The sequence below is a fragment of the Aquila chrysaetos genome, chromosome Z (genome assembly GCF_900496995.4).
Source record: "Aquila chrysaetos chrysaetos chromosome Z, bAquChr1.4, whole genome shotgun sequence".
Classification (NCBI taxonomy): Eukaryota; Metazoa; Chordata; class Aves; order Accipitriformes; family Accipitridae; genus Aquila; species Aquila chrysaetos.
The window spans coordinates 35,859,282-35,874,570 of NC_044030.1; the positions used below are offsets into that span (position 1 = coordinate 35,859,282).

Consider the following 15,289-nt stretch of genomic DNA (forward strand, 5'->3'; position numbering starts at 1 on the left):
AAAGGAAAAAAACCCTGACATCTTGAGTAAGAAGCAAAAACTTCACCTTCACAGGTAACACCCTTCGCTCTGGCAAATCCTCTTGAGCAAGCTGTGTCTGGAATCAAGCCAGAAAGATGTATCACTGATTTAGAATGACAGAAATATAGGACTAAATAATTTAAAAGTACAACGTATCTTCAGAAGTCTCTAATAATTTGACTGTATGAGGTGGTGAGTGCTCTAGCCTCAATCAAGAAAAGTACTGGCTCATACATGTTACTTAAAACAAGTGAATAGTTGAGGAAATTAAATCTTAGGCGTTACTTTTTCATGTGCTTTTCTTAATGGAGACCGGAATGCTCAGCATCTAATCATACCAATCTCTGTACTCAGATGTAGCTGAAAGGTTAATTTCCTGTAAAGTTGCATGAACATTTAAAGCTTTAGTGATGCCAGTTATCACTAAAAGCTTTTTTTGCACTGCAGCTTAATAAAGGATCTAAGCAATGACATTATTTTAGGATATGCATGTAAAATGTAGCATGATGTAGTGATATGAAAGCTTGCTGAAACATAACTAGTTAGAGAATAGGAAATTAAATGGCCAAATGTACCCAGTCTGAGCTCATTAGCTCTCTAGATTGATTAGTTTTTGATTAGTTTCACCAGTCTAACCTGACCATGCTGCTTCCTGGAGTCCAAAGTAGCATCTTTGCTTGATGCTGCATTGCACAGTTAAGAGCTCTGTTGGATGTTGTTTGCACCATGCTTGTTAGATGGGATACATGTACCACAGTTACTGTTCCAATTAAAAATGAAAGGCTAAAACATCCTGACACTGGTTCAGCTGCAAGTGGCATTATTCAAACCTTATGGGGAGAACGCGGCCCAGTATTTTTTCCACAAACTAGAGCACACAGTTAGCATTCCTGCTTCCAACTTCTAGACCTAGCCCTGTAATCTAATAGTAGTATTATTCTGCAATCAATAATTGTACATAAGCTATGTGTTTGAAAATAGCTGGAAAAAGCGTTAACAGCCCACAACATAAAAAGCCCTCAAGACTTTCACCAGATATTTCACTTTATTACTGTAGTCCTTACTTCCCTACCCCAATGCACAGTCCCTGTGGAGATGAAACATATGTAATTATTAAAAGATTTATTCACATGTTATTTCCTGGTGACTTCAAAGCTACTAGAATGATCTCTGATGGTGGAGATTACATGTGATGCTAAGTAAGACAACTTCATTTCATAGGCTTTTTGTGTTGTCTGTTTGTTTGTTTTCTATAAAGAAAATTATGAGAATCTATCTGGTGGTACTTCCCCTCTTCTCCAAAAGGAAGCAGGATATGAGAGCATACCTAATTCACATCGCTCACATGGGCTGCCCCAAGCTGCTCCTAAGGTGGCACAGCATTCAGATTTCAGTGTAGCACCATTGATGTTGACTTCACAGCGACTGTCTTGGATGTTAAGCCAGCAAGTCCCCTTCAGGCTATCTGCAGCGGAATAGAAAACAATATGGAACTGTCACAGCAAAAAGAGCTGACATGCCATGTTCATGCCACCAGTACACAGAGTACCAAGGGAGTGCAGGCTCTCTTTTAAAAGAACACCTTCCATCAGAGTCATTTTGTACACATCTTAGTTTAGAAGTGGTGGAAAGGAATAGCACTATCACTAAAAGTGAGCCACAGAGCACACTGCTTGAGGCATTTTATAGTGCAGGTCCCACAGCTAGCAGAGGTTCTCCAGATACTACGGTGGATTTATTTATTTATTTATTTAATCTAGTGACTGATCAGTCTAAAATACACAAGTTACAACAAAAGCAGAGATCACAACCTGGGACTCCCCCTTCCAGCTGACTGCCTAAACCACTGGGTTATGAAATCCATGTGCTCTTGCCTCCCTTTCAGTCGGCAAACCTTCAAGGTTGTCAGGAAGGAAAAAAGATAAAAATGTAGAGGATAGGGGTGTGCTATATTCTTTTAGGGGTCTGGTTCTGCTGGTGCATTAGCTATGCTTTGAACATGCTTGTTAGGTTACACTCCACTCTCTGCTCCTGAGGGCTCAGTCCCAGCACACCCAGCTCCTGAATCACAAATTGGATTGCCAGGCTGGGAAACCAGACCAGCTCAGGGCAAACCAATTCCACTAAGTGCCCAGCCACGTCAGGCAGCACCCACTGACTGTTGCCCAGGCTAGACAGCCACTGAGCAGAGGGGAGATTTTCAGCATTGCCTCTGCTGCCTGAAATCCTCTGAAATTCTCTTCAACTCTTAAAAGTCAGTGCCCAAGCTGGTTTTTTTTTAAAATGTCAGTTAGATCCTAAATCACTTTTGTACTCTAGAAGATGTACCTACAGCACCTTTGCTCAGTACCTTTACAATGTTACACTCAAAATGGTATAAAACTTCTTGAAGCAGACAACAATCTTTGTGATCAGATAGCAAAAGCAGTCTGTAAAGATTTAGCCCAGGTTGTGAGGTCAGCCTGGGTAGAGTTTAAATGCATGTGCATACTCAGAGTTCAAAGCTACACAAGTGGCCCAGACGAATTTAATGAGATGACTAATGAAAGAAGATTTGGCTTTAAGACTTACATATATTATATTTATAAAAAGCCAGACCATCTATTAGGTGCTGTTGATCAGTATTACTAATACCTCATGTTTAGGAGCAGTGTGCTTCAGATAGAATCATTCCATCTTACTTTTTTCATACAACTTCAACTTTTCTACGAAATTGTCATGTTATAAAATTATGTAAACCACAGAGAGCACAACCCTTCTTTGGCTAAAGTAACAGGAAAAAAATAGGCCCAAGAATGTGACTGGAATCAGCCCTAGAAACTGGGCAACTTACTTCATTAACAGTTAAGTTTAAAAGAGTTGTATTATTCAGGTTAATGTTGGTCTCAAACATGTGGGGCAGAATAGCACACTTAAACAAGAGCACAAACCAACAAGGAATATAGACAAGTGGAAAAGGCATCTTTTCCACACCTTGATCAGCCTTTAGCTAACAGTTAAGACTTAGGTTAACATAACAAGACCAAAGGCAAAACCTGGACAGTCATTAGCTGGGTTGGCTCTTAGCTAGTCATGGGATGGATGGGCATGTCCAAGGTCATCATACGTCCCAAATTCAGGGACCAACATGAGGAGAGAGAATATAGGTTCTTTAGCTGCTCTTTTACGCCACATCCAGCTTGCTGCCCACATGTTGATGTCTCTGCTTTATGTTATCAAAATGCAAATGCTTCCACTGCTTTATTCACTAGGAGTTTCTTGAGCTCAATATTATTTATTTTTAGTAGCCAACTTTACAGGATGGAAAAATTGAACTACTATCTCAAAAATGATTTAAACTGTACAAATTAGCAGGTGACTTTCCTCACACCAGCTGCATCTACATTATCCTACCAAAGTCTGCTTGTCTTATCTTTTTCAGGCCAGGAGTTAATTTCCTTTATTCTACATTATCTCTCTTGTCCAGACGAAATCTACAATGGGCAGTCACTGACATTTGCTTTGGTGAAGAAGTTATTATCCAGCATCAAAGCATTCTTTCTGTTGCTTGCATCTCTTTGATTCTGACTTGAAGAAGAATATATGCATATTACAGGCAGATGGCAGCCTATTTATTGTACACTGTATGAATTCCACAAATCTTGATTAAAACATGCACAAAAAGCATATATTCAGTGCATATTTCAAAATGTACAAACGGCAGTATCTCTACCGTATGAGCAATTCCCAAAATAGCAATGCAACACTTGTACCACCAACAGATGTATTCCAAAAACAATTCCACTTTTTTCTGCTGAGTACAGCCTCAATATTGCAAATGCTGTCAGTGGGCAAGCAAAATAAATGCAAAACATTTTTGCTGAATGCTTCTATTGTAACTGCTGAACTAACAGTCCTTATTTGCTAGAGGTTTGAGCTTAAATTTGAGTGCAAATGTTGTGACTTGAATTCTGACTGTAAATTGAGCAAGTCATTTTTTCTCTACCCAGGAAAGGTCACAGAAAGAGGCAAATAGCTCACATCTATGCTCACTTTCTACAGGAAATATGGATGCAAATGGCTCAAGCCACCTGGTTCTTCAGCCTTGAGGCTGAGCAGACTGAGCAAAGGAACCAGAGGAACTGACAGACTGAAGTCTTCTGCCCGCAAACTCAGTAAAGAACACACATCAGCCATACAGCTTCTCCATATAAGATCAGTCTAACATGCTGTATATGACCTGAGTCCACAAAACAGTGGAAATCAGCAATAAGGCCAAGTAGCAACAAACAGATTGGAGCAATAAATTGTAAAAATAAAATTAACAGTGATATTATGTTAATCCTTTCTTATTCTAATGTTTTTGTAAAAAAAAATCGTGCCATTTTTAGAGCTCAGTAACTTTAATCATCATCATGAAAGAAATAAGGAAAAACTTACTCTTATAATGTAGGATTGATTCTGGTCCTGACATAAGAGCAAATTTGAAATTAAAGAAAAACTAGAGAGGGGTCAGAATCAGACATTACCTCACTTTGATCATTCTTATAAAGAATACAACACATTCCAAAACCACAACACTATTTTAGCCATACATTTATGTTTTCCCATATGCTTTTCATATCTGATTCTACAGGAATGCTCTACAGCAGCAATTAGCTAAAAAACATTAGGGCAAAAACATTCAATACACAAGTCTTTCACTGCAGTGTTAATGGGAAAAAACAACTTGCTCTACCGTGCAGATCTGAAATGCCATGCATTTGACAAGAGCATCTCCAAGTTTTTCACACAGTAAACTACCTATAACTTCCAAACCCTTACTCACTTTTCAACAGTCCAGTCTGCCCGCCTCTCATCACTACCAGTGATGAGAAGATTTTGGTCAACACAAAAAATGAATGATTAGGCTCACAGTATATAGGTGGCTCCTATCCTTCGCTTTTTATCTGACTGTTCAAGGTGGGTTTTTTGTTTATGTTTTATGTTACTTATCACTAATATTGAGGCCAAATGGCACCTCACACTGTAAATATTTCAACAGAAACCATTTGCAAAGTAAATCCAGAACATTGTTATAATTAGGCCCTTAGTGAACTTGTAGCACCTTTGGATGTGAGAACACAACATGATTAAAACAAGCAGTACAAAAAAGCATAGGTTAGTGTGGTCATATCAAGAAATTAGCACAATGTAAAGAAGAACAAAAACAATACTAAACTTTATTGGCCAGTGATGCTACAAGGAAATCTAAGAGAAGGCTTAGGCACAAAAGTAACATTCACCTAAAAAACACTTTAAGGCATAGACAGACTCCATCATTAAATGGAAACTTGAATCTTTGCATTCAATTTCCTATCTTAAGAAAATCTTGGCAAGGCAAGAAAGTTGAACCAAGAACACCAGACAAATCCATCTTAAAATAAAAGGAACATTTAAAATTAGCATCATCCAGTTATTAATGACACTCTAATTTATCCCACATATCCTACAATGACTTCAATTACGTTACACAAATAAGATGAAACAATGGCAGCTTGTGATCACCTGAGAAGTACAGATGTCTCCAATCCTTTGAGTTTTCTTGGAAAGGCAAGAAAAAAAAATTAATAAATGGCTTCCAAAGATAATGTCAGTGACATCTTGCAGACAACTGCTGGTGCTAGCTGCAATAAAATCTGTGCAGTGCTCTGCTTTTTTTCAATGCAACAGAATCCTCAAAGGATACTAACATTTTTTTTTTTATATACATATATGTATTTTGTGTGTGTATATATATAAAAGCAAGACAATACTCATGTGTCTGCTCCAGGGACAGGGATTCTGACAAACTCCTATCTGCCTTACTCACTTTTACCAGCTTCCTACAAAAGAGATCAAGTATGAGATTGTGCTATAATGCAAAAGCCATTAACTCTTCCTTATAGCTAGGAAAGTCAGTCTTCACAGTTTATCAAGAATGTCCTGAACCCTAGTAGCCATGTGCTTTCCTATCACTACTCGAGTAGATGTTCCTCCAGTTTTACTTGTTTTCTTGTCTCAGATTTAAAAGAGGCCAAGGAACTGAGTAGGCATTTCTGCTTTACAGTTTCTCAACTACCAGACTAATCACCTATAGCTTTAGTCATATTCACATCTCCCAAAGGACAAGATAATTCCTATTAATAATAAAACATGCCCACTCTCTCCCACCAATCTATACCTCCATTTCACCGCTTTCACCATAGTTTGGACACCCTCATGAATTACATTTCTCTCAGTTTGTTCCTGCTCCCATGGAAGCAATCAAATTAGTATGTGTTTGTTTGGTCTTACCTACAGAACTATACATACTGTCTGCTATCATGGGGAAATTACCAAAATACATTATTTCCTTGCTTAATTAATAAATATGATCAATGTGTTTCAAGTTAGTACGAAAAAGGGTGAATAACAGGAGGAAATACCCACCAATACATATCAGTCCTGTAGAGTCCAACTTGCTGCCAGGTGAACATTCACAATTGAAAGATCCAAGATTGTTCCTGCAGGCACCATTGACACATGGGCTGCTTTCACATTCATTTATATCTGTAATCCAGAAACAAAAGACACTGTTAGAACTACGATGTGCTTCTGGAAAATATTATACAGTACAAATGCTGCTATGGACCATGATTTGCCAAGACTGTCTGGTATATTTGCCTGTCCCGCCCATGACATTCCAAAGACATAGGGACAGGCAGGTAGCATGTATGTGCACATACATAGGAGCACATATTTTGAAAGTGTTAATTAAATGGCTCTTTTCTACAAAGATAGTAATTTCCAACAACTAGGACTATGAAGTTTTCCAGCATCAATTATAACTGTCCTGTGAGAAAACAAAACTCTTTTTTCATAGAATGCAATGCATTCCCAGCCACAACATGCAGTGCACAAACAAAGGCCTTATTGTTTCTGTCATTTATGGCTCCGCGAGGCTTTGGAATAATTAAGAAAACCCTGTCAGAAGCAAAATATTACAATGCTGGCTGCGATTCTCTAATTCGGGAAAGCATTCAAGAAATAGGAGTTGAAACTGGGATACTGTAAATGGTACTGCCCTCTAGCCCCTAACTCCTATTTATTACCCCTGTGAGTTTTTTAAGCCTGTTCACATGTAAGAATAGGACCCCTGCAGACAGTATTATTTGCTGATTTTTTTTTAAAGTGAAATCCATTTTAAGATTAAAACAATACTAGCAAATTCTTTCAAAGAACAACTGCAGATGCATATCCACCATTTCTCCCTGAACTCAACCAATTTCATTTTTTGATTTGGGTTTTGAATCAAACCATACGTTCTAATACAACCAGACTGTTCCTTTGGCGGGCCAGAAATAAAACTGTTTAGTGCTTGCTTATGTTTGCTAGTAGTGCTTGAGGAATAATGTCACATGCATAAACTAAAATAGCCTGATTTGGGCATTTTGGACACTAAAATACTTGCTTTGTTGTGGGTCAGAGGGATCTTTGATCAGTCTCTGCATTTATGTCTTTGCTTTTATGCAGATATTATTCTTTGTCCAGTCATTTGCAAGTGCTCTTCCCTGCTTTTAGGTACCATGAAACTTCAGAGAAGTTCCCATGAGGGGCCAGGCATAACCTGTGCCACAGAATCTTCAGGGCTTTTGGACACTAAAAATAGTCTCCACTGAGCACATGCAAAATGAGACTTACAACTTGGCCAAATCTAAGCACGTTTTCAGAGTAAAGAGGCACAATCCTGACACAAAAAGTACTAAAGAAATTTCAAGCTGCAACAGCATAGAGGAGCAACAGCTTTCTAATGAAAAGGTCACAAGGTTTGCATGTTTTTAAATACAGAAATCAACATTTTCTTGGAAATGAACAAGAAGTTTTGTCTGAATTTTTTAAAGGCAAAATTAAAGTCTAGTCTGACTCAGACACACAGTGAAGAAAATTACAGGTCAAGTGCTTGAAGTCTGCTGAAGGTATTTATAGCTGAAAACAGGTGATTTTCATGTAAAGAGTCACATGAGTTTAACAGCTGGCAGCCCAACCACACACAGGTCTGCACATACACAACCAATGTGCAAGACAAAATACTATAATAAGCAGATAGTTGCCACTATCCAAAACATCGCTTCAATCATATTCAGAATGTAAAAAAATGCATGAAACTTAAAATGCTTCACATTTATTGATGTAATATCAGGTTATCATGCCTATCTTTAATTCTCCCTGATACTTAGCAAGTTAGGTTTACAATCAATTTTCTTCTAGGAAAACACATCTTGTATTTTGAGTTTTCAGAGTTAACAAGAAACCCAAACCTAACAAAAAATAGTTGAGGCCACACCTGGAAGTCAGTGTCCCCAAAACTACAACCAAAGGTAAGTCAGTAAGTGGAGATGGAGAGGTGAATTTAAAGTTCAACACCTTATGAAGAGTGAAGCAGCTCTCTTGATTTCATGGGCTATGTGCTTCATTCTCTGTCCAGACAGTGAAAGGAGAGAAAAAGACTCAAATTGAACACATGGGTGAGCAAAAATGGGGAAGAACAGAAAGATGATACACCATTGTCAGAGCTGACCACCTTCTAGACTGGGAGAAGTGCCTGTTCATTTCAAGCCAAAGTTGGAAAACCTAGTCTAAACCCTCACTCAAGTTTGCATCAAACATGTTCCCGGCAAAACAGCTGACTCAATCTGCCAGGTTGCTGCTGTCCACAGGGGACATTCCCCTTTCACCGTTCCTCCTCCTTTTTCTCCCAGTCTCAGTTTCTACCCTTTGCAAGTGCCACTGCCAGCTCCTCACTGATCCCACAGACAAATCGTCACTTTCCATCTTCTGGGATGAGAATGGCAGAGGTTGATTGCCAAGAGCGGGGGTGAGGGAAGATTTATCACGGAACCTGACTCTTCCTCATTTTGCTTTGCCCTGATGCAGGTGAAGGAATACTCATCCCATATTTCTCTATGGATTAGAAAGAGGGACAGCAGCTTTTGCTGAGGATTAGGGTATGCCTATCTGGAGGCATCAACTTCTTTTTGTTTCTAAAACAATCTTGTGACTATGCTCTAGGCCTCTAACCCCGAGAAAACCAGTATGTTACCTTCTGCATTTGACATGCTTCAGCACTATGCTAGGGAAAAAAAAAGAAAAAGAAACAAACAAAGAAAGAAACAAACCCCAAACCTAATGCTTTTGAGTATCACAGGTTTGTGATATTGCATTGACAACTCCCCAAAACCACCATTCAGTAAAAAAAAAAAATTAAAGGATGAATGCACTTCAGCATTAGTGCTCTGCTGAATCAGGAGAAAAAGTATCATATAAACAACCTAAACAAACTCCAAAAATTGTTGCCATATACTGTCGTACAATAATATTAAATGGTAATTTTAACAAGAGTGAGCAATAAACCAAATTGATTTTAATAATGTTTTATATTTTAAAATAAAAGCCACTATGTATGAAAATATTTATCAGATTTTTCTTTATAAAATGTTTTTTTCTTAAGTGAAGTGAGTATACATTGTAAATGTCAGAGAAACAAAAATTGAAACAGTCCACTGCACATTCCTGGAAATGAACTTCAAAGCACATCTGGTTTACGTTTAACTAGTTATGTCACTGGAAACACAATCTAAACCACAGAGCTTGTTGTAAAAATCTCAACTTTCACAGACTCTGGAGCCTCAAACAACTCCCCCACTCCCCAGAACAAATTGATAAAAAATTTCAATTGAACTATAAATGAAAACACTGAAGGGTTTTGTTGTTTCTTCACAGTTACTAATGAGAGTTACGTTAATTAAAAATATACTGGTGAGTAATAAGCATTAGGGCATTTTCAGAGCACAACACAAAGCTTCTGGCTACAGAACTTTTTTTACAACTAGTGAACTTGTAACTCCAAACCAAATTACGTAGTATTCCTTTGAAAACAGAATTTGGACAGAAAGAGATGGATTTATTCCTCTATGCCAACCCACTCAACATTAGAAAAAAAAATTTAATAGGTTTTATAAAGTTTTATGCCAAACCCCTCCTGATCAGCTTTTTTACCTGATCAGCTAAATTTAAACGTCTATCTAACTATGAGATTCAAGATTAAGATGAGGACTCATGACCTATGTATGTAAGTTAATGTAGATAACAATATTGAAAGAAACTGAAAAACCCTTCCAATTATGCTGTACAGACAATAAAAAATGAGAAGTATTTTAGGGTGATTACACTAAACTATGTTCAGAAAGGAAATACTCTTACAAATCTGCAGTTTTAGTTAATGATCAGTTTTTTGTTGTTTTTTTTCTAAATGAGAAAATGGGATTTTTTTCTTCCATTAACAAAAAGTTTTATTACGTTAAGTATTATTGCAGCATTCATGTACAATCAAAAGCTGATTGCTCAGAGTTCATCAGACATACAGGATTATGAAATACAGTCAAGTGAAGCACAGCCACTGTATTTCTACAAAGACGGTAAAATTGCCTCCTTTTCAGTAATAAGCTGATGACCACCATGAAAGGGAGATGAGACAGAGACAGATCTATCCATTTTAGAATCTTTTGGAATATCAAATAATACTCTTTCCTTAGTCTTTGCAGGAGCCAAAGTACAAATATTGCAAGCACGTACAGATGCATGTTCTTTTACAAATATCTAAAAAAAAATGTTAAAAAACTGAGACTAATGCATTAATTAAAATCTCACCAAACCCACCAGACAGAAACCCAAATGGCCTTACTTGATGAGCTAGAATGATCATCTCAGTAATTATTCTTTCACAATAGAATAGATTTTAATTTATATAACAACCTGCTTAAATAAGGTGTGTGCGCATTTTCTACCTCATGCTTGGGTTGGCTCGAGTTGTGAACTATCTCAGTTCCTGTATTACTAGATGACTGTCAGAGGCACTATAACATGTTAGTTTGAAAAAATCATGCTGGTTCTTTATTCATGTTTTTAGGATTGATTCATAAACTGATAATTTGGGGAAAGCAGCTAATTCCCTTAGACAAAATGTAAAAGTGGTCACATTCCTTAGAAAAATGCAGTAAGGTGCCATTAAGAGGGGACATGCCTGCCATTTGGATTTCTGCTAGTATCTTCTCTTCATATACTTTCCTGTAAATTCTATTTTACCTCAACTGTAACTTTTTTTTTTTTTTTATACTATGGTTTTGCAGTCAATATCAGCTGGCAATGCTATCTAAAAAGTTACCCTCTCCTCAATGAACTATTAATTCAAATGAACTAGTAAAATCATTTCCACTGCAGAATAACTCTCCCTCATGCTCTTCTCCATTCACACCCCGCCTCAGAAAAAAACTATGAGAAGGGACTCCCAGATTTGGTTCACTATATCATGATCCCCAAACTTCTTCTAGTACAAGAGAAAACACATTGCAATGATGATAAGGATGTCCAGAAGACAGAAAAGATCACTTTTTTCCTAAGGCTGTGGAACCACGAAACCACTTTTTTGTTGTTGTTGTCAAATCCTTATTTTGAGCCTTTATATTAGTATTACTATATTATTACCATTGAAAAACAAATTTATGTTTTATATTTGAAAATCTAGATACACTTTAGTTCAATAATTTTGCCTAGGTTGTTTGCATTCTGGCATCTTATTCGTCTACCTTTTGGTCAGTATTATGCTCTGAAGTTTATGGCCTTTTCATCTTGGTAATTAACATCTCCCTTTACCATACTATTCCGCTTTTTCTGTCTAGAAGATTCCTTAAGAAACATGCACATTAAGGGCACGTGGTAAGCTATTTTCACCTGAACATTATGGATACATACTAGGCATTGAGACAACTTAGCAGAGAAAGCACTATAAATCCATGGGGGTGTGATAGAAGAAAAGCCCTACTCTGAACAAGTGCTACTAATTTGTAACATACAGGGAGAACAGAAGTTTTAATTTTTAAGTGACCTCTGAAACACACATGTACTAAAAGACAAAGGAACATAACTTCTTTTGAACAGAAGGGGTGAAGAGGTGAATGATTTGATACTGCCAGAATTTAAACCATTTCATGAGATGTTTTGAATGTAAACACATGTTCACTTTCCAAACAGTTGGAGACATTCAAAACACTATTGCCCCCTCCATGCTGCTTGCTTCCACTCCTCTTCTGAATGCTGGCAAAGAGCACGTGAGTGCTCCTCACCTGCTTAAGTGCAAAGTTAGCCCATTCAGCATATACTGCTAACGAAATGGTGTAAGTTACCCTGACTGACCTTACACAGCAAGAATGGTTTACAGAGTGCTTCCACTTCCCTTTCCATATGTTTGTTTAACTGTATGGCAGTAACTTCTGTCTGATCAGTAATAACAAGCAGCTGAGGACATTGTCCTCTACTTCAGACAAATCTGGACAATGACATTGGTTCACATAATAGGTGTTCCATAACAAAGGATTATAGCTTCCCCATCGCTCACTCAAATGTAAGACTATTTACTATAAAAACTTTCTAATGATAACAAATATTGAGATTTACAGATCATGGAACCAAATAAAAAATAATGCAAAAGACCAGTAAAATTCTACTAGTCTGAATACTAATTAAAAATTGAGACAAAAGCTAATGCTTCTATTTTGACCTTTTTTGTATAGCCTTAGGTTTTTTTATAATTAAAACTTCTCATTAGTTTCTGCTATGTAACATTTTCATTGCTCTAACATCTGTGTTCATTAGTAATATAAGAAAGCGATTGTGATTATACTGTAAAAATACAGGACGATTTTAGTATCAACAGGCAGTAATATCCAGATCCTAGAATTCAAACATCACATAAAGCATCACAAATACCTGAATTTGATCTAGAATTAACTATCGCCACAGACTGAAGGGAGAAAAAGAAGAGACTCTGTGATCAAAATAGATACATTTCCCTAAATGACAGACTAGGTGTCCCTGCTACATGATCAAAGGCAAGCATATATTCCCCTTTATTCCAGCTTAAAAATGCTTTATCTAAGGAAAGTGAAATATTTTCATATAAAAATTAACTGATTACTTTGAAAGAAATTCAATGGCAGGACCCAACACACTAAAAATCATTGCAGAGAAATTACAAGAGGAATGCAATGATTTATGCAATACCTTAGCTCTGTCCTTCCCTCTGGTATTTGTCACCACCCTGAATCTTTTGTGATCATTTAGCTTTAATGTTACATAATAAGCAATAAAATTAACACAGCTTGCAGATTTTTCACCTTCACATGTGTCTGTCTCAGTGCTGAACACATAACCCTTTGGACAAGTGCAGCTGTAACTTCCAGGGGTGTTTCGACAGAGCCCATTATCACACAGCAGCCCGTTCATTGAACATTCATCAATGTCTGCAAAAAGATAAGTTAGACACACCAATGAGTGCAAATGCCATGAGACGCCTTCACCTCCACAAGTAGCCCCTGTTGCTTTCGACAGCAACCAGGATATCAAGCACACTGAATAGGAAAAACCCACAAATTAACATCACTCCCTGAACTCCTCTTACACTAACTGCAAATAATGCTAATAAAAAGCAATCAATCTTCCTCATTGCCCTATTGTTTATTTTTAAAAAGAAAAAAAAATTACAATTTTAAGCTACTTTCCTCTAATGCCCATCACATATCACAAATACTTAAGCTTATAGAAGAATACTGACAGGATAGGCCGTGATAAACCTGACTCTTCATCCTGCTTCAGGGTGTATCCTATATTTTGACTGCTTGATCTCCCAAACTTAACACTGCAACTGAAATCTTAAATCAACTAGATTTTTTAGAGAGTTTAAGTTTAAAAATAAAGAATAAAACCAAGAATGCATTATAATTACAATCTGGAGGCTTCTGGTTTCCCAACTACATTAGATTTTGCAAGCTATGCTTATAAATTCCTTTAGGATTCAGACAAAAAAGTCTAAATTTCCCTAGACGATTAATCGAGATTTCGGTTTGGCAGATGTAAAGAAGCTCTTCTAAACTAACCTGTCCTTAATCTAACCTCATCTGATTTTAATGAAGTAAAGGAGAATGGACTTGGAATTTGATGTTTTAAAGAGCAATAGAGTTTAATTTTGAGCTTGTTGTTACAATCCTTTAATTCAAACTAGCAGTGTTATGAAAGCATTATTTCCTTAGAATCTCACAGAATAACTTCAGATTTGGATTGTAATCCATTGTGATATGCACTGTAAAAACATAGATCGATATAGCTCATGCTGTAAAAACACTTAAAACTGACAAGAATACTGTCTGCATTTGTCTGATGACCACTTTTTATTTCCTAGCAGCTCATAATCTGTATCACTAATTAAAGCATTTCAACCCTTTGAGTGTTCATAATTAAATTCTTTTGTGCAAAAATTCTCCTATTTATGAATAAATGCATCCTCACAGTCAGTACGCTGTATTTTTATTTAAATAGTTAAACACACATATACCTATACTAGCATTTACATAATCCCAAGTGTAACTAGATAAATAAAATCCCTTGCCATAAAATCCGTTTGGAAAACAAATATTATATGAAGTATTTTTAAAGAAACACCAATAGTTTTATGCAGCAGTGCCTTTCCTGCCAAAAGGTCATATTTAGGGCCTTTAGAAGGTAACTAGCTGTAAAATTCCTTAAGTCAAGCAGATGAAAAGAAACACTTTGTGTTTGCTTTGCATCACTAGGTAGGAATGTTTGGTATTAAAATTATACCACAGTTATATAGTCCAGGTTTTCCCTACCAAAAATGGTGGGGTTTTGTTGACCACAAATACCAATGATAGGTCAGTAAACCTTTAAGTACAGAGAGCAATAATTCCCCAAAATAAACACATCAGATGGTAGGACGATACTTAAGACTTTCTAATGCTTTCAGATAGATTTCCATTAGCTTTTAATACAAACAAACTTCAGTTTTCTGTTTAAAATTACAGGACTATTAACAGGACTATAAGCGATAATATTGCATAACGTACCTGTGGTATAATACACTTTTTTGGATGTATGTATTCCCAAAAGAAAAAAAATACTGAATTTCATGTATGACCATGAATAATAAAATTAATTGGACTGAGTGTGAAACTTATAACAGAGGTATCTTCTGTTGGGTATTCATAAACACTTGCAAAATATGTATCTAGACACTGCAACAACAGTCTGGTATAAACGCAAACCAAACTACAAATGACAATTAAGAAGTTCCTGAAGCGAATCATTCCTATATACTGGTGACCTGAAATTCTGAAGAATAAAAGAATAGCTGTTACATTTGAGTGCACTGTTCAGACGTGAT

General features: G+C 36.7%; 1 protein-coding gene across 1 annotated transcript in view; it reads right to left on the reverse strand.

Annotated features, from left to right (window-relative positions):
• Nucleotides 1-15,289, reverse strand: part of FBN2 (fibrillin 2) — a 174,773-nt gene that overhangs the window by 67,129 nt on the left and 92,355 nt on the right. Inside the window, exons 19-22 of the mRNA XM_030005074.1 lie at nt 13,230-13,355; nt 6,451-6,570; nt 1,349-1,486; nt 47-97 (exon numbers count right to left, since the gene is read on the reverse strand). Of these exons, the coding sequence (XP_029860934.1) occupies nt 47-97; nt 1,349-1,486; nt 6,451-6,570; nt 13,230-13,355 (435 nt within the window). The remainder of the gene's footprint in view (nt 1-46; nt 98-1,348; nt 1,487-6,450; nt 6,571-13,229; nt 13,356-15,289) is intronic.